Source organism: Triplophysa rosa, linkage group LG16, assembly GCF_024868665.1.
Source record: "Triplophysa rosa linkage group LG16, Trosa_1v2, whole genome shotgun sequence".
NCBI lineage: Eukaryota > Metazoa > Chordata > Actinopteri > Cypriniformes > Nemacheilidae > Triplophysa > Triplophysa rosa.
The window spans coordinates 7,787,724-7,813,592 of record NC_079905.1 but is presented as its reverse complement, the minus strand read 5'-3'; the positions used below and the strand labels follow the sequence as shown (position 1 = coordinate 7,813,592).

The 25,869-nt window shown below is 36.7% G+C and overlaps 1 protein-coding gene across 2 annotated transcripts in view; it reads right to left on the bottom strand.

Moving 5' to 3' along the window:
* The window catches only part of angpt1 (angiopoietin 1), a 51,313-nt gene that overhangs the window by 2,524 nt on the left and 22,920 nt on the right, over positions 1–25,869 (bottom strand). The window contains exons 3-8 of one of the 2 annotated variants that reach the window (XM_057354790.1): positions 25,329–25,450; positions 23,453–23,694; positions 18,093–18,220; positions 17,343–17,444; positions 13,194–13,360; positions 3,306–3,436 (exon numbers count right to left, since the gene is read on the bottom strand). In XM_057354790.1, the coding sequence (XP_057210773.1) occupies positions 3,306–3,436; positions 13,194–13,360; positions 17,343–17,444; positions 18,093–18,220; positions 23,453–23,694; positions 25,329–25,450 (892 nt within the window). The remainder of the gene's footprint in view (positions 1–3,305; positions 3,437–13,193; positions 13,361–17,342; positions 17,445–18,092; positions 18,221–23,452; positions 23,695–25,328; positions 25,451–25,869) is intronic. The other variant, XM_057354791.1, reaches the window with a different exon arrangement.

Sequence of the window (25,869 nt, the reverse complement as noted above, 5' to 3'; positions counted from 1 at the left end):
AATATCACATAGGGCACAATAATCCTATAGTGAAAATCTGATATTGTGATATCATATAATCCTACTAATATTGGATTATATGAGTTCTTGTGGGCTTTTCTTTTGCTTTCGAGGTCCAAAATCGTCACAACTTGTATTCTTGGCCCAGTCTGATGTGGGAAATTTATGTGTATCACCAACACGTCACTCTGATAACACTTTAACCACATTTAAGAGGATTTTGAGAAAGGCCTGGTTATCTTTAGATGTTATCACATTATGAGTTATGCGGAAAATGGAAGTGGGGCCAAAAGTAATAGGTTGAGATGTTTTGAGATATTTCTCATTACAGTACTATATATATTACATACTGTACTCTGTTGTGATTGATCTAAACAGTGCATAGTATATTATAGTATGCAAACAGTGATGTGTAATTGACCAATTCACAGGTTAAAATGTTACCATGGGGGCATTTTGTTGGCGTGCTGATAAATGCAGAGTGCTCTTTGCTTGCCCTTGTTATTGGACCTGATGTGATACTATTTTTGTTGTTAAAACTTTATGACAAACAATTTTTATAGCAGCATAATATTACGTTTTTTTTAACTCTTGGTCAGGCTATGGCACACAGCTTTGATTCTAGATCCAACATTACACTGGTGCTATGTGGTCACTGTGGTGTAGGTGAGGAGTGACTGGCACAGCCTGGTGTGCAGGTTTAGTATCTGATAACCTTTATGATATATAGAGGAAAAGACATTTATAAACAGGATAAACAGCACTGATTGTGCAACACAGCTATGTATGTCTCATACTAAGTGATGACCTGACACAAGGGGCCTAAAACTGAAGCTGGAAAATGTAACATTCTGCCTCCTCATACAACGATAAGAGTTCGTTGTGGCTAATTCTTATCATCTAGCCATGATAGGATCATTCTTGCCCAGAAAGCCTGTCAGCCGTGTCACTTCTCAGCCCATTAAATACTAATCTAGCCACTGCACTGGATCAGACACGTACACACAGGCAGATCGTGCCCACGCGGTGCCCGCTGCGGCATGTCTCATTCCCATGAAGGACTTGAAGTTCATTTGACAGCCTCGAATGCCAGTGAGATCCGTGACATTTCAACAGCCGTCGGCGAGCCAACAACGCTGCCCTTTGTCACAGCTCTGACACAGCAAACCGATTGGCCGCTCATTCTGCTTGTTACCATGCTGTTGCACCTCGAGCCTCTGGCTTGGGTGAGTGCTTAGCTTGTCTCCAGGGAACTTGTTTGACAGCCTTGTTAACCACACTTCATAACCAGCAATGAGGCAACAGAATGATAAAAGTTTGATTTTGTGATAAAAACCAGAGCTAGAGGTCCAAAGTGTCTTTCATTCAAGCACTTACAGAACAGAATTTAACATGTTCTGTTTCAAGACTGAATATGTTTAACATTTCCGTACCGTTAAGCCAAATTTCTTTCATTAAAACTAGTTGAATTTAAAATCGTTCGGCAAGACGCAGTTTTACTTTATTAATTGCATTGCCCAATTCCCTTCGCACATAGAGCAGATTTATATATGTCAACCTGCTAGGGCTCATATTTATTCTCATCCTCATATTAAATATCTTTGAGATGAATCACTGTCAGAACCCTATTTAGCATTTGGCTAGAAAGGAAGAGCTATTGACCGACATAGAAAGTGAGGGCAGATTTGGCTGGAGAGGAACTCTTTTAATACCCCATGCTTTTAAAACGATGTAAACAAGTGATTCAAGAACTTCGGTACATGGAGTTATGGGGAATAATTTAGAGACCTACAGATATTTGATGCTTAGCCCATTTTGGTAGGCTCCTCACAGGATGTGAAAGTCAACAAAGACCTCATTACTACTCACTCAAAGCTTTATGCAGGACCTCTGTCAAAAAAGGATAGTTTGCCGAAATATAAAATTTTTGTCATCATTTATTCACCCCGATGTTGTTCAAAACCTGTTCATGACAATTTCATCTGTGGAACACAAAAGAAGATATTCAGAAAAATGTCTTGGTGGTTTTGTGTCCATATAATGGAAGTCAATGGGAGTAGATATTGTAAAAGTCATTATTCTAAATGACATCAATTTTCTGAATGACATTAGAGTGAGTAAATAATTTTTTGGGTGAACTATCCCTTTTTAGAACAAATCATCCAAAACCAAAAATGATGTCATTAATAACTGAAGTCCCCTTTCTTTCCTTCCAAACTTCTATGTTGGTATTTTTCTCTTTAAAAATACACAAAACAGCTTATTTCAATACAAATGCCAAATAAAAACCAATTTTGTATTCCATTGAAAAAATGAAATCAGGGTGAGCAAATAATGTGGGTTTCCTTTAGGAATGCACTGATCGGTATCGGTACCAGTATCGGTATCGGGCCCGATACCAGCATGTACTCGTACTCGTATTCCCATAAACGCACCGTTACCACAGACCAATACCTCGCGTGACATACCTGACAGAACTGACTGAAATTTGTGCTTTGAAAGTTTGTGACAAGCACATAAAATTGTATATTTTCATAATGTGTTTTAAGGCAGAGTTATTAGTTTCAGTGTGTTGTGCTTGGAAAATGGGCACCTCACCAAAAATATACAGGTACAGGCTCAACTCAACTCAACTCATCTTTATTTATATAGTACCAATAAAAACAACAATTGTTGACCAAGGTGCTTGACAATCAGAAAGAGAAAAAAAAAAAGAGAAGAGAAGATACAACATAACAAAGATCCCAGCACACATCACAACATACAACAGACCCCCATAAAACAATTTAAATACAGTTAAAAGCCAAAGTAAAAAGGTACGTTTTGAGTTTAGTTGTGAACTCAGTTACTGTGGAGGAGGTTCTGACAGTGACCGGTAGACTGTTCCAGAGTTTTGGAGCTGCAACAGCAAATGCTCGATCACCTCTCAATTTCCGTTTAGCACGGGGAATGTTCAAAAGTCCCTGGTTTGCAGACCTAAGAGACCTTCCAGGATTGTGTCCAGATAATAAATCGGAAAGATACACAGGAGCTAATCCATGCAAAGCTTTAAAAACCAACAACAGAACTTTAAAATCAATTCTGTAACGAATTGGGAGCCAATGCAAAGAAATGAATACTGGGGTAATATATTCTCGATTACGTACCCCAGTAAGGAGCCTTGCGGCCGCATTTTGATATTGATGTCAGAATTTCGGTACTCGTACTCGGTCTTTAAAAAAAGGTATCGGAGCATCCCTGGTTTCGGTGACTGAATAACTGCGATCATGAGGGCTGAGCTTAACAGAAAATGTATGGTGCCTTACCTCCGCTCAGCATCAGCGCACATTTGCACGTGCAGTTATCGTTGTCCATGTCTTTAGTGCTAAAGTCAGCGCCGTGAATCACCAGACTGCTCTGCCTGCCCGCAGTCCCGCTGTGGCTCTTTAGGAATAAACTGAAACAGAAAAATGAGTTGAGAGACATACATTTTAAATCGATGAGTTCTGTCATCATTTACTCAACCTCTTGTCATTTCAAACCTGTATGACTTTCTTTCTTCTACAGAACACAAAAGAAGATATTTTGAAGAATGTTAGTAACCGAACAACTACGGTGCACATTGACTAGCATTGTTTTTGTGACCAACATTCTTCAAAATATCTTCTACATTTTTTTTGCAAAAAACCATCTATTCTGAAACATTGTGATTCATGTAGAGACTCTTACATTGCATGACCCATGTATCATTTCTTAAGAGTTTCAATCCGTTTTGGGTGCATTGGCTGGGAAACCTAATACCGCGCAATCTAGATACATGATTTTACTCACAGAAACCACATTGTAACTCTAATCCAACCGTTCACACTCGAGGCTGCAACCACAAATACACAACCCTCTCTTTATGCAGGCTTGAGTTCAAAAGCAAAACTTTAATAATATGCAGCACTGACGCCCAGAGTTTAGTGGTTGAAAGGTGGCCATTGAGTTTCCCATTGTGTCACCAAATGTTCTGCCCAGGGTCTCAACCCCTCTCTTTTATTTCCCCTCTAGGTCATACATCAAGCCAAAAAACAAGACTGCACAACATGCCAGCAAAAAAATGGAACAGCAAATGAAACATGGTCGGCCACGCAAAATCATTTCCTGAAATTCATCTCCCCGAATAAAATGGGACAGTGGAGATTGAGTTTTCATAAATCGTATCTTGGACAACGAAAAGAAAAATGTATCGTATTTTGGTTACATTTAAATGTTTTAGACATGTCAAAAGAGGCCTGTGATGCAACATTGGGTATCACACGCCAAGTCTGTGATTGTGTGGCTGCCGGTTTTATTGTTAAGTGGGGCTTTTTTCTTTTTCATTAATTTTTAAGTACCTAACACTTCATCCATCATTTGGATTTTCCTTGTAACTGGCCGACAATCAATTTCAAGCCACCCGCATCACATATTGGTTGCAAGCATAGTTGTGTGACATCATACTCATTAAGATTGAAGTGTATTGTTGCAGTCTCTTCACAAAGATAAACGGCCTTGGTTGTTTGCGGTTTCTATATGCGCTCGATGCCAAACCGACATATTCTATTCCTTACTGACATTAAAGACTACATTTAACATCCATTTGGTAAGGCACAAGTGCAATGAATATCCACATGCTTGTTTTACAAAAGCATGCTTCACTTGCTGTGCATAGTTTCTATCATAACACGAGAGCTGGACCCAGATTTTGAGAGCAAAAGAAAAGCAGTGAACATTCTTGCTTCTCATTCTTACTTCTCAAGGTCTCAAGCCATGTCGATCCATAGCCTTATATCTGTACTTATACCTGTTTTCTATAGACCACTTCAGAAGACGTTAACAATGCAGGTCCAACGCTAGTCCAGAAGAAATTACCGTTTCAGTTTTTTTAACACTGCCCAAACTTTGAACAGAACCAACAGAACATTTATAACCAAACCAAAATGTTAAACAAATATCTTTAAGATTGAATTATATATGTAAGATTAAAAAGATTAAAAATGTAAAAATGAAGCCAGAAGTGCCGCTGGACCAGTGTTTACATCTTGCGAAGTGGTCTATAAAGTGGTCTACAGTGGTCTATAATCTACTTCTTCACATATTCTATTTAGGTTAGACGCTACATTTACAGAAATTTGATACAAACCAAAACAAGAATTTGATGTGTAGACAGTTCAATACATTATTTTTCGTCCCTACATTGCACTTTGGTATCTGTCGATCAACAATATGATAAAAAATAAATTCTTCTAAAAATGATACAGTACAACATACTAGGCCACATTCATGAAAGGCATGTGTTTCTGATCGCACATATAATGTTGCATTGATATCAATCGATGTTTTACTTATGAATTTGAATTAAATTTGTTCTGCTAAAGTTTCATGAATAAACCCCATTAAAGAGACTGAATGTTCCTCAAAGTCTTATTTTGGTTTATATAAAATTAAATGAGGTACCTAGCTACTCTGACCAAAAGTAAATATATTATTTGGCAATACATATTTGGCAATTTCTCTGTGGCAAGGTCTCTCGACCGTTGCTCATCTCAAGTCACTGCAACTTCTAAGTTAACATGTAGGCCAATTCCAATCATCCTAATTCAAAGAAGAGCAGACGATTTACTTCCTGTGTGTTCGGTTATTCTTGTGTTGCTAATGTTTTTGCATGTCACGCTATGGCCTTTGTTTTACTCTGAGCTTAAACATCTGCATGGCTGATACTGTTCCTCAAGGCCTTCTTCTCATCACACCAGGAATTACTAGGAAAAGCACAGATGAAAACTGAGAATGGAATGCAATTCATATGCTCTTTCACAACAGTATCCCAGGGGATGTTTCTGCTGTCTACTCATCTTATTTTTCTCATTTGAAATGACGGCAGTGCTCCTTACCGGAAATGTGACATTTATTTAGAGTAAATGAGGGTTTACTGTCAGATTTGTTCTAGTTTGTTTCAAATGCGATGCCAAATATAGTAAAATTGTAAATCAGTTATGATCAAACTAAATAGTCTGGCCCCACTAGCAAATTTTTGATTCACTGATTTAGATTCACTGAACCACCAGTCTCTCAGGTAGAAATGATCAAGATGAGCTACTGCAAAATCCAGCAGCACAGACTGTAAAGGGGCTTGAAGAAGGGAACATTAACACAGCCTATTTACAGCAGTGGAAAAACAAACGTGCCATAGGGGTCCATGCGTCAGAACCAGAATTCCTTGCCAGAGATTGTACATAAAGAAAGACTTAAATATTGCTTCCTCTCCACAGCTGTGGGTCATGTCAAAACTCATCAAAGAGAAGTGTGATAAACAGCCGCTCCTGAGAGGAACCCACAGTTAGTTCCTGCTGCGTGCCTTTTATCTGTCATAACCCATCTCTGAAACATGTAGTGATACTTTTTAAATTTGGTAACATTAAGGTGTCTCTAGAAACATAACATAAAATATGCCATACATTTACTCTATCAACAGTTACTGCATCTGTTTGGTGACCTTTAAAGGAATAGTTCACCCAAAAATGAAAATTCTGTCATAATTTACTCGCCCTCGTCATTTCAAACCTGTATGACTTTATTTCTTCTGCAGAACACAAAAGATGATGTTCTGAAGAATGTTGGTAACAGAAAACTGTTGGTACCCATGGCATTCTGCAGAAGAAAGTAAGTAACACAAGTTTTATATGACAAGAGAGTGAGTAAATGACAGAATTTTCATTTTTGTTTGAACCGTTACTTTGAAAGTTTGATTTTACAAATCTAACTTGCAATTTATGTCAAGATTACAGAACATCTCCAAAATACCTTTCACTGTCATTATTTTTGACCTCATTTGCTTACAACACTGAACAAATCATTGGCTGTTACAAGACCTTTTGACGTTCTCTGTGGTCTCTTCCTTCACTCTGAATGAGGTTTGAGATGTTGATAGTCTCTGCTAGACTCAAGATAAGTACAGTACACCCCAGGCATCGACATTTAAAAGCTTTCAGCAATCTGTAAGCAAAGACCTCCAAAATTCACATCAGAATGTTCGATTCCACTAAAGATCCTGTTATTACCACGTAGCAACATCTGCGGATTTAAAACTTGGCGGCTTGAGAGACAGATTTAAAAGCCACTTTCAAAAATTACCATGTGCAATAAACTAAAAGCAGACGCATGTTGCTGTATAACATCACTTATGTCTGTGCATATACTCATGGTCTTTTATGAGTAACAATAGTAACTCAATATGTTTTTTTGAAGCCACACAGGACTGTTAAAGTGATAGTTCACCCAAAAATGAAACTTCTGTCATGATTACTCACCCTCTTGTCGTTTGAAACCTGTATGACTTTCTTTTTTCCGCACAACACAAAAGAAGATATTTTGAAGATTGTCGTTAACCGTCACCCATTCACTTGCATAGTTTTTGTGTCCATACAATAGAAGTAAATGGGTCCCAGCGCTGTTAACAATTTTCTTTCAAATATCTTCTTTTGTGTTCTGCAGAAAAAAGAAAGTCAAACAGGTTTAATATGACGAGAGTGAGTAAATGATGACAGAATTTTCATTTTTGGGTGAACTATTCCTTTAAAAGTCAAATAGGTTCATAGGCAATTTTATTTTGTCAAAAAGGAATCTTACCCAAAATTCACAGAATTGGAGAAAAAAACATCTTGGTATTGGTTTTTCAACTGTATTTGTGTGCAAAACATTGAAAAAAGGCATTGTATTACTAAGACTGATTGTGAAAAGTCAAGAACAGTACATGGTGAGCTCTCAATTGCTGTGCACATCTTTCACAAATAACTTTCCCCAGTCACGTCGTACCCACATCTCCCCTTTCTTTACCACATTCACATTTTGACCACATTTTCAATGACCTTATTAAAGCCAGTATCATTAAACAACTGTGCACCAATAAGATGCAAATGCTAGGCTGGTAAAATAAAGCTTATTTCAGGAAATGCATTATTTAAATGGAATACTCTCACAAACGTTTCACTCAATCAAATATACAGAACTGGTGTGTAAACACGGTAGGAGTCTGTCTGTCTGTTACTGTGGGCACTGGAGTTGGGTCAGTGGCTTTCAGCCCAGGACCGCAACATGAACAAGAGTGATGACCCCCTGTTATGACCCCATCCCAGTGGGAAGAAAGATTGTTGTAGCACTGTCTCGTCCCCGCTGGGACCCCCCAGATATTTACCCTTTTCCTTCATAACCTTTGTGTGTAGGTTCTCCTTGGAAACAAAACACAACACTTCTCGGCCTCTCCCAAATTCCACTTCACACAAAACTCAAAAATGAACTTCTTGTTAACCTTCCATTTACTGGAAAAAAGTGCAATCACTGAATTATGGTTAAATATCGTTTTTCAACTCTCCTCTATGTGGCTTATTAAAAATACAGATGAAATGCCTTGCGGTTGGAGACGGGCACTGTATGATCACATCCAATATGATGTGGATTATTGTACAGGTGCCAGACTAACATTACGACAGTGTTGATCTTTTGAAGCAATTACACTACAGATCCATTTAGCTGATTGTTAAATTAAGGAGCGTCAGGATCCATATGTTCTGTAAACATAGCTGTAATAAGAACCTCAACATCATCAAATGCATTACATTATACAAATGGAGTAATGCATATTGTCTATTTCATCTCCCTTTCTATGTACTTAAATGAAAATAGAGGAGTAAATCTGTGAAGAATTTACACACATAATCATAATGATACAAATGAAATGTCTATTTGTACGCTTTAATCTGTTTATACAAAGAGGTCTATCTTGCGCTATTAGTTACGATTCAAATTCACCTCAATTTAATCCTCTTGGACTCCATAAAAACGTGCAACCTCCACCCTGCCATCTTTGCTTGGGAGCAATCAATTCTCATTTTATTTAGTCAGAATACTACTTTTAAATCCCTGTCAAAAAAGAAAAAGTACATACCAGCAGGGGGTAGTTGTGCAAGCTAAGCAGTCAAATCCTGGTCCCTTCATTTTATATTATGGGATAAATATTGAACAAAATAGCATCTGGAGTCAGGTGAAAAATATTATAAAGAGACAACAACCCCAAAGAAAAAACTGCAAAGACAAATACAACTGTGGAAAGAAACTAGCTGCTATAATTCAAGTACAATTTACTTACCAGAATAAAGTAAATTCTACTTATTAAATACATTTAGTGTTTGTTAAATGTCAAGTAATTTACTTAAAGTAAACAAAAAAATTACACTGAACAAAAACATGTGTCTAACTCAAACTTCACAGATCACTTACTTTCATTTTGAAATATATATATTTTTGCAACATAGATGGTCAAGTAAGAAGAGATGGTGGTCTCTGTACTGGCATTAGCACAGTTACTGCTCAATAAGTGAAATAACACACATCATGACTAACGTGCCTCCCAAGGTAGTTATATCTACAAAAAATATTTTTGTAGTCTCAACACAAAATATATAAGTAAACTTAATTTTACCAATTTAAATTTAGCATAATAAAATTGAGTTGGATTTACTTAATAATTTGTTCAATTAAAATTACTCAAACAAAATAATTAAAATCTTAACAACAAAAATTAGTAGATTTTATTCCCAAGATTTTTACGTTATTTTTGTTAAAAACAGCAACATAATTATATTAAGTATATTTTAATAATTTCGTTTCATAAAATCTACTAAGGCACATAATCATTTTTTTCAGTGTAGAGCATGGCGTTAGCAACGCCAAGGTCATGGGTTCGATCACAGGGATTGTACATACTTAGAAACAATGTATAGTATAATGCAATGTAAGTCGCTTTGGATAAAAGCATCTGCCAAATGCATAAATGTAAAACATGTAAATGCATGTACAAATTACATTTGTATTACTTAAATGTGAATATGAACTTATTTTTGAGCAGTATTTGAGGTCTGATGAATAACAAAGCATCTTTTATGTTATTTCAACCAGTTTCTTTTTTCTGCAAATATTATTTGAAATTTAGTAAAAGATTTATATTGTTAGCAATTCACATGAAACACAAATAATCATTTTACCTAAACACATACCTATAAATAGTACATTTAGAAAAACTGAAAAATAAATTTGAAATGGTCTCTTCATTCTTTCCGCAGCTGTATATAAATAACTGCATCTGCAAAGTCTAGAAAGACTTTAAATCTATGAATTCACCATTTAGTCTAATAAAGCGGTAACCTTGCCATCAACAATTCATTTTCATGTTTTCCAATGTAAACAGATTCCTGTGATATTACTAATAAACAGAACAATGTAATTGCTGTTGCGTATAGTCTCAGAGCGAGACAGTGATCCTGTGGTACACCCACGTGTGAAGTGTAATGCCATAGGCTTTGTTCATTTTGACCACTTATGGTCTGTTTGTTCCATTAGTTGCATGTTCCATCTCGTAAGTCCAGATCAAGTATTCAAATTAAGTTTGAAAGGAAAATTGTGTGGAGGGCAGAGCTGTGGTAAGTTAGTACCACTGAGGCATATACGGTTACTTTGTGATAGCTGCAGATAGAGTAACTACTTGAGGTTTACCAAAAGAATGCAACCGGACTTGCAAATGTTATTTTTCCCACAAAAAAGGTCAAATTGTCATGTTTGTTTTTGCGTAGTGAATATCTCAATCTTAAAATAAAAAAATGTGTTAACATAAGATTTTGCTTAGAGCACATTTCAATATACTGTATTATGCAAACAATCAAAACCGTAGCTTTAAAATTAAAATAGCAAAGGTTAAAAATTCACCAGAATGTAATGGCCATGAAGAGGTGTGAAGTCAATTCCGGGCAGCACTTACTGTAAAAACAGAATATTATAAAAACTTTCAGAATTCTATAAAGGAATGAACATCTCTGTTTAACCGTAACATTAAAGATTTACTTTATTGAAATGATTAAAGTGTCAAAACTAATATGCATTTGTAATATTACTGCCCAATAATCCAGACTGATTTGTTGGATCACACCTCATGTAACTTCATACACCCAAAATTATTGCCTCAGACTTTTGCGGAAACTTGCTTAGGTAAAAAAGAGAGAAGGGAAAAAGATCTTCGTTATTTCAAATTTATTGCACTTAGCATGGTATATATTTAGCCAAGTGCTATTTGCTCACTTCAACCTTTACCCTGTATGCAGTTTAGAAATCATTAGGGTCTGAAAACCGTAATAAACGTGACATTTAGTCCTTTTCGTGATTTAAGTTATGGCATTACATTCCCCTGTGCAATTACTGCTGTTCTAATACATACTCTTCACTCATGTAGCTTTGAATTTACGCAAATGCAAGTGGCTGGCAGACAGGCGAACATTTCCTGACTGGAAAATCTCCCCTTTGGTTCTGTTAAATAAAAACGCTTATGGTTGTAATATATGATCCTTTGTGGATTCATGTGCACGCTTGTGGATCATGAGCAGTAACCATCTTTGTAAAGAAGTTTCATGAGCGTTTATTTGCGATGTGTGTGCACATGCATGAGCGCAAGTATAATGCACACGTGTTGATGGGTAAGGCTGCTGGACACCATCTTAAAGGATTATGTATTTTGCAAACTTGCTGGTTATTCAATTAAATGAAATTTATTCCAACAAAATTTTAGAAAAGCAGCTTTATACAATACTTTACTGTACTGTAATATAAACTTACATAATATACATTATATAATATAAAATTATAAAATTGAAATTGAAAAAGAATGTCAATAAAATTATAGGAGAAACAGAGAGGAAAAGACAAGTGCAAAATAAGCAAAATTGTCATAATTTAGCTACTGACTATACTGGTTCTTTCTAAAGGGTCTTTAAATACACTCCTAAGATTTAAAAGCTAACATCATTTTATCTGCATACTACATCTGCTGGTTGTGCATTTTGTATACAGTACACAACTAAAAAAAGCTTGCCACTGATTGTTTCAGATTAGAATGCAAAGGTGAAATCAATGTCCAGAGATGACAACCTCTTACACACTTTAAGCAAAGGGTTTGTTTTGAGAACGCATCTATTTTTAGGGATGAGAATGCTGAGTAGATTCCTGAAAGTCTCACCAGTACAGGCCGCTATAAGACTGCCAAGTGTGCAAGAAACCAATTGCTTGATTTTCTCTCAGCAAGATGTGAAGGCTCTGCTTTCATTTGAAGCGGCACTCGCTTCGGAATGTATAAATGCTTTTCATTGGAGAAAGAACAATCTTTGATATTTCCAAAAAATTCAAAAGAGATGGGTCAATAATACTGTTTTCTGAACTGTTCCTGGCATTACTTTCAGGTGTTACAGTAAACAGATAAAGAAAATTATATAACAAGTCTGTATGATACAAGAACTGACAAAATAAAGAAAAATCAATAGGAATGCCATATATAGTAATGATTACCAAAAGGTGTGTTTGACTTCTATAATCAGTTTCCAAAATTAACTAAATGTCGTAAAAATTGACTGAATAAATAAATATCAAATAAATAAATAAACAAAAAATGTGATGTCTGGCAACGAAATTCTTAATTAGATCACTAATGTGATTTAAAGAAAATTCATTTAAAAGTCCCACCAGCAATGGATGTGATTGAAGTTTTTTCTTTACCTGTAATTCAAGATGCACACATAATCCCTGCATTTAAGGGATAGTTCACCCAAAAATAAAAATTCTGTCATCATTTATTCACCCTCTTGTCATTTTAAACCTTTATGACTTTCTTTCTTCTGCAGAACACAAAAGAAGATATTTTGAAGAAAGTTGGTAACTGAACATCACTGGCCCCCTTCACTTCAATTAGACACTAAACCAATGCAAGTCAATGGGGGCCAGTTAACAACATTCTTCAAAATATCTTCTTTTGTGTTCTGCGGAAGGAAGAAAGTAGTACAGGTTTGAAATGACAAGAAGGTGAGTAGACAGATTTTTTATTTTTGGGATCACTTTAAACAACCAAAAAAGAAATTAACCTGAGCTGTTTGTCACAAATCCCGTATTCAATGAAAACGCAGCTAAACAATAGTCAAATATCACAATTAAAAGGGAAAACATATAATGAAAAATAATATTTCATAGCGGATAAGAAATATTCCTGGCCAGTAAAGAAGGTCAAAAAGTTGCTTTGGACGCTGTCTACAATTACAAACGAGCTGTTGAGGAATATATTCTAGTCACTTTTAAACCAACACTGCATGAAAAAATGAAAATACCTGTAGTTGTTTTTTTCACTGCCGATGTGGAAACTGTCGTACTGAGAGAAGGCTTGATGTCCGTCCCAGTCGGTCAGCTCCACACGGAGCGCGTACTGCCTCTGATTGGTCAGAATGTACACAAACTCATTTCCCAGCCAGTGTTCGGCTGACACGCTCCCAAAGCCCTGCAAGAGAGGGAGGGACGGTGGGTCAGAACAAGTATCGACTCGGGTCACAGAAGGCCTTGGATGAAGCGGTGGGAATGAAAATCCCATCCAACATATTTTAAGTTTAACAGAATCAACACAAGAATGGAATTCCTTATTTGCCCTGAGATAATAATTACAGAATTCTTAGAAAATGTTAATACATGAGGTTATCAATAACGACTGGTCTGCTTCTGGTGTTTTGATGTGTAACAGCTACATCAGACCTGGAAAACTGTGAGAAAACACATTAAATTATGACATATGTCTAAAGCCCAAGAACTTCGCACAACACACAATATATAGTATGTGGGGTGACTGGTGCTTTTCAAGAATGAGCACAGATGTCACATATCAACCAAATCTAATTGGATCAGATCTGTTTCTTGGGGTGTTACCAGAAGCTGTTCTCAAACTGCTATACTGAACAGTGAAGTGTTTCAGAACATAACATACAAAAAAAAATACAAAAACGTGAACATACTGTACATTCATGACAAAAAAACAAGGACTATATTACTAAATTATGTTTATACTTTTATTCCAAAATATTGAAATGTACTAACAGTGATATATTGTAATATAGATGATTTGTATTTGCACATAAATAAACATTACATTATTTTTATTTAAACTTTGCAACAAAAAAATTAGAAAACCTTTATGTAATCTTCTAAACATGCTGTGTGTGACTAGATTCTAGGTGAGTCCTTTATAGACTCGAAAAGTGAAATTTTGAGCCCAATTTCCTTAACTGAAAGAAACTTACAACAAATTTTTTAACATGTACATAGACGGTTTAAAGTAACTTCTGGTCTGTGTTTGGTTGTAATATGATTTATGTTATATTTCATTTACATGAATATTAATTCATATTTTATTTTATTTTTATTGTATTAAATGAAAATAAAACTACTCAACAGTTATTGATTCTTTGCGGAGGTCTACTGGAAGTTAATTTTTGGGCCACATAACGTTTCTGTTGTTATGCCGTCTATACATTCATGTTAAAAAAACAAGGATTATATTACTAAATTATATTTTACACTTTCACTCCAAAATATGGAAATGTACCAAGAGTGATATAACAACATACATATTATTTGTATTTACACTAACATCACATTATTTTTAAATAAATAATTGTTATATAATTTTTTAATAATTTTTATAAATACTATTTTATAAAACCTTATGTAGTCTAAACATTGTGTGTGACTAGAGTCTAGATAAGTCCTTTAGAGAGTTAATACAACAAATGTTTTCATTTTAAATTTTGATAATCTTTAACCACTTAAATTTGTAAAAATTAAGTTAACTTTTTTGTGTTGGGAGTTGGGACTACATGATTGATTTTTGTTGACATAACTAACTGGGCAGTGGATCTGTCCTACCCATCATGCAACTGCAATAGGGACACTTGGTCCCCACAATATAAGGTTTAATACACACATGCGCGCACTCAAGTGCACACACAAAAAAACATTTAATCGTTTTTGCTGTCAAAAGCACTGAGATATTTTGGAGTCCACGTCTCTAAGTCCAAGTCTCTAATGGAGCCGTTCAGCTCATTTAAGCAGACGGAGAAAGGCATATGAAACATGTCACAATGTTGTGCAGGTGGCAGCGACAGTAATAATTACCATACAGAATAACAGAACCATATCGCCAAATAAACGTGCCCCAAATCTATAGGGTGGCCCGACCGAGCAACATTTTAAATTACTGTACTTTTCCCATTATTCCTACTTGTTCCAGCCAAAAGAACTACATTTCAATGCCGGCGATGAAAATTATGAGCGCTGGGCTGATTCTAGGCATATTCATTCCTTTAAATAATTAAACGCGGGTCTATATGTGTTTACATGTAAGTAAATGAATCTTGCTAGGGCAAAGTGCGTCTGGCAACAGCTGCATGTGACCAGGGCATTGGGGTCAATGTGACTCTTACTGCATTACAGATTGGCTGGGGTTTTCTTCTCACCTATTAATTGCTGGCTCTCGGGAATGTAATTGGGGAGAGGCCCGAGAGTAAGTGATTGATGGGCGAGAGTTTTGGGGAGTAAATACGAGACGCTCTTTTCGCCCGTAGCACATCTTAAAAAGCGCAGAGGAGGTCTCCCCTCCAAAACTCCTTGAAATCTGTTTTGTTGTCTAAAGGTCCTTATTCTGCTTGGGTTCCCCATTTTGGAAGTCTTGCCTACATGTTATCATCCATGGTAAGGTTCTCCCCTACTCTCTCTCTCAAGCCGTTTCACACGCAGAAACCACATCATTCCTTCCGTGAACGTAATGTGTAATGTTAGGGAAAAATTCTAATCAATTGTTATTTTATATCCTGAAACAGGGCGTTCTCCTGGGTGTGTGGTTTTTTATTCAACTCAGCATCGGTAAGCCGTGTCTAAACTTGGTTGCTATGTATCGTTCCTGAAACAGAATGATTCAAAGAAGCCCGTCCAAAACCCCCTCTCCCGCAAAGTCACATTAACACTGCCAAAACCAAGGAACAAACGTTTCATAGCCTGATTCCATTCTTATGAAGAGTTTCTCCTTTCTTCCTCTGGGAAATTGATGTAAGCTTGAAAACAAAATGTTGATGAAGCTGATAGTAATTGGCTGGGGCGGATGCTCAAATGAGGAGAGGTAAAGTTATTCCAATATTTCAGTTGACCCAAGAAATCCGAGGGTAAACACAACCCCCAAAAGTGAAAATTACAAATAAAAGCTTTATTGACTCATGATGTGCTTTCATGCGAAAGAGCTTTTAATAACTAACTCTGAATGAGATTTAGTGTTGACTTAATGGGCTGTGCCTCTAAACCTCAAACAGGTCCAGGTCAAAATCGTGACTTTTTGGACTGTCAGTCATAACTGTTACGTGAAATATTAAAAGAAGAGACACGTTATCGGTCAACAGGTTGAGAGTCAGTCTATCAACAGCCTTTTTATTATTATAGTTATTGTGGCATTTGCAATGGTAAGATCATAGGTTTGCTTCCCAGGAAATTTGTGAGGTTTAATGAGAATTGGGGTGCTATTTACTTTCTGTGACCCGGCTTACAATTTTTATCTTATGGATAATAAATCGGGCAAAGAAGTTCCACTGAGTTACATTAAATGCACAACCTACAGTTATGCAATTGGCAGACGCTTTTATACAAAGAGACTTGCATTGCATTATACTATACTATACATTTTTTGTTTTGTTTTTGAGTAATAGTGTTTGCAATCCCTGAGATCGAATCCATAACCTTGGCATCGCTAGAGCCATGCTCTAACTACTGAGCTACAGGAAAGCCAACCAAAAACCGTGACCAGAACACCTAAGCAACTACAAATCTAAAAACTTTAGAAATCCACCACAGCAATGTGTCACCTTGTGTCTGCATTATGCATAGGCAGAAAAATGTTTTTTTGACCGAGTGTTCTTTGCTTTAAGGAACTTTTACAATTCCTTAATTCACAAAATCCAACATCCGATTTTTTCCCATTTGGTATTTGTGACCAAACAGATATAGTATGGAATACAATAGTGCTTTTTACAAAAATATGTACATTAAAAGCCATTTGATTCTCAATAAGAGTTACTTCTAGATTCACTGTGCCAACAACAATGCCAGCACTGACGTCCCTCTTTAGGATTTTATGTTTTTTCGATCTAAAAATAAAATGTCAATCGCGTGCCAGTTCAGACATTCAATCTATCTTTTCTAGCGAAGTGTGAACTTAGCTCTTCTCTTTTGTATCTGCTCCAGCTACAATAAAGATTAATCTGTTTGTTAAACTATGGGTAGTCATGGTTACCCCTAACTCCTCCGGGCCGAAATCAAAGACAGATGACCCGAAAAGATATATCGCCCACAAGCATTGTTTAAAGGGAGAGATGAAAATCACGTCTTCCAACATCGCACTTACAGAGAGAGTCAAACAGAGGTTAAACGGAAAACAAATGGCTGCGTACCATTTTATATTCTTTCCATGTCCTCTGGAAGTCCACAGTACCGTCCTCACGTCTATGGATCACGGTCCAGCCGCCCCCAGCGGACTCCATGTTGCAGTACACCTGTTTGAACACAGACATGCAAATCACACACACAGACACGTACTAGAACGGATAGAACCCACAAACCAACTCACTTGACCTTATGGGTTGTTAAATCCTTATAAAAACAACATATATTCCCATTAGTTTAGCGATTTCTCCAAACAGTAATTGGCTGAAAAAGGGTAGCAGGCCTGAGATCAAAGCCGCGGCGTACTAGGACACCTGGCTGTAATCTAGCACAGTCGGCAGAGAGCAACGACATCATCACCCCACACATTCACACACACGCAGACAGCTGAACACACACACAGCAACCTGGTTACAATTAACCAATGTCACTGACTGAACCAACTCTGAAACTATTTAGAGAACATTTAGAGAAAGACATGTACACTCTTAAAAATAAAGGTGCTTAAAGAGTTCTTCACAACGATGCCATAGAAGAACCATTTTTGGTTCCACAAAGAACCATTCAGTCAAAGGTTCTTTAAAGAACCATCTCTTTCTTACTTTTTTTTATAATCTTAAGAACCTTTTTTCACCACAAAGAACGTTGTGTTGATGTTAAAAGTTCTTTATGGAACCAAAAGGTTCTTCTATGGCTTTGAAGAACCTTTTGAATCACCTTTTTTAAGAGTGTATATTCATGGAATATCAGATTGGTACCCTTTTAGTCTCTAGTGGGCCGATATTGATGGTGTAAACTCCATTCTTCTGGAAACCAGCTTGGTAGAGTTCTGTACAGTCCCGGTACTTCCGCTCTTCATCAGCTTGTTTTGTGCTGTTTGGGACCACTGGAGATATAGAAAACACAATGCTGACTAAACCAAACATACTAAACATTGTGCAGCATAATAAACACAGCTATTTATATACAACCGTGGAAAAAATTAAGGGTCCAGTGTTTTTTAATCTGGAAGATCTATTGACAGAAATGCAATATAATATATATAACTATGTCTTCAGGGGTGTATAAAGACCTTATATAATGAAAATTGACCATGTTTCTACAGTAACGCTAAACGGACAAACTGCTCTACAGAGTGTAAATATGTAATATAACTAATATTGTAAATATGTTAAAACACAGCAAAAACGTGATGACATCTTATTTCTGTGTCAGTTGCCGTAGTGCTTTGAAAGGGAGGGAGAAGGGGTGGAGTGAGCCGTTGCTTGCAATCTGCAACCTCACCGCTCGATGTCGCTAAAACCTCCACATTGCTCCTTTAAGACACCACTCTAAAATTATTTTACACATTTTCTGAATTTACTATTTATAGTAAAATGTAAGTTTACGTAAAATGATAATTTCTGTTTCATGCAGTGACAACGTTTCTTCGAAATTCCAAATAAAAAATGGTTTTATTTGCATTTATTTGCATAAATTTGAAACTGAGCAAACTTGTCAAAATAACACAAAAGCTGCAATATTTGGATATCCTGAATACTGCAAAAAAAAAAAACAAGCGTATATTCATTTGTAAACAACATAATACTAATTTTTACATGTATTTTAGGAAAAGTTAAAAAATGAATGTATGATGGAATAAACCAGATTTTTTTGGAGTGGTCTCTTAATTTTTCTGCACATTAGAAAATCTGGATCTGCCCCTGATGTGTCAAATCAATAAAACAATTTCCACGTTCTACTCTCGTGCTGCCAAGCACGACATGTCGATGGCTTCCGTTTTAATTAGACAGCAATAATGTATAGACAAATAGACTACAGATATTTTAATAAACTTCTCACGAGCCGGCAGGTGATGGCAGTTTGTCAAGATCGACAGGCAGTGTGGCAGTTTAATCCTAAATAATTGACATCAACCTCTGTGAATTTAATAAAACAAGAGTTAAGCTGGAATGTTCTGGACCTACATCAGAAACAACCCCTTAAGAAAGGCATTCTCTGAGTATTTATGTACAGTACAGAAGATTATTTATAAATGTATGATTGACAGGGAATATATGGTATTTATTGCTCTAGTTTCTGTCAGCAGACCTGGGTGAATAAAACTGTGCCTTACTAATATCTGTTGCATGTTCAAAAACCATTTCGTAAGATGAAGGGAAGTAAGCACACTGGAGAATAACCCTTTCTTTACAATATCAATACTAAATATTGATATAATAAAATATTGCACACCATGGAATAAATCATGTGTAACCATTTCAAAAACAAAGACTCCCTGTCATCTGGGAGAATTCAAAATACGCATTGGTTTTCATTGGATGTCTCACACCTGGTTAGAGGGATTTGGAAATTCAAAGACACCAGTGACTTCCCAGATCTCTGGTGCATTATCAACATGATCTTCCTCTCGTGAGTGACACGTTTTAGGCGTGAGAGTCTTTTAATCAAAGAGCTGATCTCTGGCTCCCAGAGAAAAGCCGCTTCGCTCTGACAGAGCGTTCCGAACCAACAACTGCGTGTCTTCCATCTTCCATCTGCAGACAATTACGACGCCAATATTTTGAAACCAAGCAAGAGTCTGCGGACAAAATACTACAAGCTATAAATTTCAAGTTCCTGTTATAACAAGTGGTTTAAATTTACCCACCGTGTCCTTGTTATATAGTTGGAAATTCCTTCCGATTCCTGACACGTTTTTTTCTTTCGCCGCTAAAGACCGCATCTCAATTTTCACACCATTGTTTTTTCTGTTGGGAGTATTTAAGGAGAGATGTGTCTGTTAAAGAGCGCCGTGTCAGGGGTCTTTAGGCAGAACACGTTGTTCCTTGTTGCGGGACAGAGGGCTCGGGCTGACAACCCTTCATTCTGGGATATTATTCCTGCCGTTTTGGTAAAGGGTTGAGTGTCGGCGACAAGGATCTCCCACTGTGACAGGTTGACAGAGGGGAACTTCGCACTGCGGAGTCTAACACAACAAAAGCCCAGCTGCGTCAGACAGCGACAATTTACCGCTCGTAGCCAGAAGCTGAAAACTGCAGGGCTGGAGAGAGCAGAGACGGCCAAGTTCAATACAAGCAATGACAAAATGCAACATTATGCAAAGACCTGTTGCGCCATCTTTGTTCTTCAACACGCGTTAATAAAAGTGCAATATAAATGACATTTTCTTCGACAACGGGGTGGTTGCAGGCCATGCAGACCTCAACATCTATATAGCCTAAAGTTTAATAGTTTAGTATTGAGTAAATTTAAATCAGGTATTATAGTTATTTTAGGCACTCTAAAAAAAAGTTTACTAAAATATAGGCTGTAATGTCACAGAATGTCGGACTAAAACATAATTGCTGTTTATCAGCCTACTTAAACTGAGACATTTATTCAAGAAGTTTATTATAAACTGAAAACAATTGGCTAACTAGACACATTTTATGTTGGAGCGGGATCTGAGCGGGATTTGGTTTACCGGTGAGCATGAGCTCACATACTGTACACTACTGCAAAATATCTTTTTATAAAAAATTGTGATGACGAAGGATGATTTTTCCAAATGGAGAATCCATAAGAATAATGGTCACCGGCTGAGCTGTGAAATGAACAGTGTATTTTTAAAAACATTTCATAAGGCATAAACCATTCTCAACTCCAAAAATAAATTATTTTCTGACATATTTTCATGCAAGTAACAGTTTGTCTCTAGAGAACTAAATTCTGAAACAGAAAACAGTATTTTTGCTCTTTTATGCACAAAGGATGATTGTTGAGGTTTATTACGCTTGATGCAATTCTAAAAAGTCAAAATTTATAAGCAACTAGGGATTTAAAAGGCAGAACAAATTTAATAATGCAATTTTACGCATGCTTGATAATATCACTTTAAATAGTTATGCTGCACAAATAATATTTTTGAAATAAACAAACCTGCTACAGCTTGGTTTGGTTGTTTCCAAACAAAAATAATTTTGAAATGAGAAATTTAACATGTCCTCAGGCATACACTAACACTACAAGTAATCATATTACTATTTCCTAATTTTTGAACAACAGAGTCATCATGAAATAACACAATAACAAATGGAATTATGGGAATTGAAAAGTGACCACAGAAAATTAAACAAATCAAAACTCTTACAGTATATTTCAGCCTCTTTAAAGTGGCCACTGCACATTCTTGATATTCTCTCAACCATCTATGCCATATCCACTTTAAATTCTTTACACACAGAATTGAAAAACATGTCAACTTAATGACTCTTTTTTTACGATCTGCTCATGTTTAACTAAAACAGATTTGTAAAGAAATGCATTCACATGCACAAATAATAGTTTTCTAGTTTAAATGTCATCATTAGAAACATTAAATCAAGAGTGTCCAAACTTTTGCCAAAACAAGACAGTTTAGAGCTTTGGTAGAAGACTGCTTTAAAAATAGTTTTTGTCCGGACAGACAACCTGAGAGACCCACAGTACAGTGACTTTTCTTGCTACCTTGATAGGTTCCCCACAGGAGCCATTAGCTTTGACAAATTCAGTCAGAGGTCATGAAAATGACCTCTATAGTTCAGACTGGCGCTGGGCACTGCTGCACAGGACAGAAGACCAACCACATAGCTGAGGCTGCTGAGTTTTCACTTCTATCTTTTCTTATCATACTTTGTTTGGTAAAGTGCACTTTTGTGTACAATTATATTTAATAATATACACCAAGAAATCATGTTACGTTTCCCACCTTAAAAATAAGCCAAACCACAGTGGAACTAAACTGCATTTTATACGGCCAATTAAAACTCTCAAAGAAACCATTTGTAATGTTTTATTCAGGTTCTAGATCATAGCCCAAAACCAAGCTGGAATAAAAACTCATCTTTCATTTGGAGTGACTGGCTCGTGCACAAATTTGTACGTCTCAATCCAAGATAACTGCGGGGTGTTCAAATATGCTGATATTTTTCAGCCACATGCACAGTACTACAATATTTATTGTCGGCTCATGGAAGTAAAGCATGTGAACTGGCACTTAGTAAGTTTATAATAAAAAAGTCTGAGTTTGGCCCACCGCAAAGTGTACCGCCAAAAAAATGATTGATGTGAAGGATATGAAGCTATACGTGCTTAACGTTGAATTATAGCTTGAATGGATTACATGTTATTATTTACTCATTCTCATGCCATTCCAAACAACACAAAATAAGATATTTTGAAGAATGTCGATAACCAAACAACATTGCCCCCCTTGACTTCCATTGTATGGACACAAAACCACATTCAAAATAAGACTTTGCTGCCCTACTCTCCCAGTCGAACTGGCACCAAAACAGCATTAACTTTTATAAATCAGATTGGAAAACTATTCCAGTCTTATCATCAAGACAAATCACCCACAAAACTGTCTGAATTTCATCCTGTAAACTCAAAACAGGTAGAGCCATGTCAAGGGCCACTCCAAAAGAAAACAACAGGAAGTAGATCTCACGCTGTCCTCAATCCCCGAGAGAAGCCCGAGCTTCCATCATGACCCGTGCTGTCCCATCTCAGACATTCAAGGTCAATTTTCTGTGACCACAGAGACACAGGGCAGGCGTGAGGCCAACGGGCCACGCTGGGGCTGCGGTGGAGGCAACGAGGGTAATGAGTTCACTACACTGACTCCTGCTGGTGTGAAGGAAACCCTCCATCCCTGATCTCTGCACTGGGAGAACGTAAGGTCTGGCCTGTAACTCAATCAGGGGTTGTTTGACATTTCAGTCAACTGTTAACCACAAGCACTGTGCTGAAGCGTGATAAGCCTCATCCGTTGAGGTTCGCAACACCGTCTGGAGGAAAATGTGACATTTAACCAGAAAGACGCATACTTACCAACTACCAGGAAAAGGCTTTTCTCATTGATAACGCACATGTTATGTAATACGCTGTATCTAGTTCAAATTCCCCATCAATTTCTGCACTGAACTGTTTAACAAAAGACTGCTACATTTGTAGTTTTGTCTTATTTCTTTCAATGTCAGTACACACTGATCTGTGCGTTACATTAACATTTAGTCATTTAACAGACACTTTTATCCAACGCAGCTTAAAAGACTCAGAGAGGAAAACAATAAAGAGATTTATTTGTGCTTACATGCTGTACCTCCATCCTTGGCGCAGAGGCCGAGCAGGTTTCGTACGGTCTCCATCAGGTCTTGCTGTTGTTTCTGCAGGGCCGTGCTGTTACCGGTCGCTCGACTCAGCTGAGCTTCCAGCTCGCGGATCACTGAACTCTGTCTGCTAACCAGAACCTGCAGGGAGCTCTTCTCCTCCCGCAGAGCCTCCAGCTCCTCTCTGTGCCTGTCCTCCAACTCCTGCATTTTCAGCTCCAGAAACCTGAGCAACAATGAGAAAAAAAGGATGCTGAAATTATGGGAAACGTAATTAATCAAAGGCAATGTTTTCAATTATTGTGTTATGATAAAATGCGACTTGCATGCCATTATATTTGCCAAAATGCCATATTTATTGCGATTATTGTTCCTAGAAAGGTATTTATATGGGATTGCAATGATTTTTATTTATTTTTAATAACTCTTGTTACTGTGGTTACAGTACTGCCTGGAATATTTTTTGAAGTTGGAAAAACCTGAAAAATACAGAAAGCATCAAATCATAAATTATGTGACAGTTTAATTCTAATTAAATAGTAACTTTGGTGAATGGTTCACAGTTTGAGAGTGTGCAAGATTGCCCACGTTTACAAAAGTTTGGGCTGAAATGTTTCCTAAATTTGTAAAGAATTATTCCCTAATTATAATTATCTATATACAATAGATGGTTTTATACATAAAATGCAAAGAAATTGTCTAAGATTATATAGAATTCCATAATATACAATATATTACCATATTGCATGCTTTTGGAAGTGTGGACCGCAAGGTAAAAAAAATCTTATTTGGGTCCTGGACTGAAATAGAACATGATAATACTGTATTTATGTTTCAAATAAATATAGGTATGTATGTAGCCAATCTCCATAACTTACACACCATACAAACAAACACACACACTGTTCATTATAGTATAGCTTTTGGGATTTTGTTTAAATGGATCCGAGTTTTAAATCTGTAAAGTGAATCTTGGAAACCTGATGCACGCTTGGCTGAATTCATTGGCTTAATAAAGCAAAATGCAATCCCCATAAACATCTTAAAAGAATGCAAAATTCATTTAAGATAGAAATAGAAGACAATCTATAATATAAGTTCAGCAACTATATCAACGCAGGTAATGACAACACAAGCTATCTGATACTTTAGATATTTTATTAAATAGAGAGATATGAAGGTCTATCCACTTTTTCTAACATCAGCTGGACTCCAACCACAGCAAACACTGGGAATTGAACTCTTCGTTTTGACAGTAAATAATGTGTCGCACCAGACCAATCAATTTAGAAAAAAATTGAAAGAATTACAAAAATTGTGCAATGCAAAATCAATGCAAACATACAAGACTTTTTGCTATTCGTCTCCACATGGGACAAAGTTTAACGGGAGTTCAGTGGACGTCACTCACAGGTTTCATCCCACTGCTCTGTGTGAGTCCAAGTTGAACACTAAGAGCTCATCATGTTGTCAGGGATTGGAAATCATTTTGTGTAATGATCTGTATTGTGGTTTTGGCGCAAGATCCTATTGTCCTATGAATTACAAGCATGTTAGATTTAAACATCTGTCCTGGCCGATTATTCAGCAATACAATGGGAAATTAAATCAGGGTCACTGTAACCCCCCCCATTTTTTTTGCGTGCATTGACTTCAATTGTATTCCATACAAGTTTTGAATGACATGAGGATGAATAAATAATAGAATTGTAATTTTTGGGTGATCAATCCATTTACGTAGCTTCTGTGTTGTAATCCAACTGCCTGACTGTGGTTTAACTAATAAAAATGATCAATAGTTTGTAGCTTGGAAAGATTGGTGTGCGGTTGTGTGCTGTGGTGGGAGGTCGGGGAGTTTACCCATTTTTGTCATGGATCTTGTTGATTTCATTGATCTGAACCATGAGTTGTTTCTCCAGCTTGTTGGTGGACAGTGAATTCTCCAGAAGCTGAATTTCCAACCGTGATGTCTGATTTAAAACCTGAAAACGATAACATTTCTGTAAAAATACAGTAATCCTTCCGCAAAAACACAGACCTTAAAACCATTAAGTAAGTCAAACCTATCTGAGCATTACCACAGGAAAAGACATAAAATAGGATAGAGCGCACCACTGCATCGCGGTGCCATACGGTAGCACTTAAGACCAGATATTCTCTTAAGTCAACCTCTTATTTGACAAATCAGGAAAATGCAACTTTGCTGTATTCCGCTGTGACTCATTAAAAAATGTCTTTAAGACATTTAGTAATAAAAACAGTAGCAAGGTACTTAAAAGAGATTGCACGTCTAGTGTGGCATGGGGTTTTTTTCTTGGCCTGTTAGAAAATGTATTAAGGGGTTATATAAGGGGAAAATGGTTCACTAAATGGGGCATGAAATGGACGCTGGAAGGGAGGT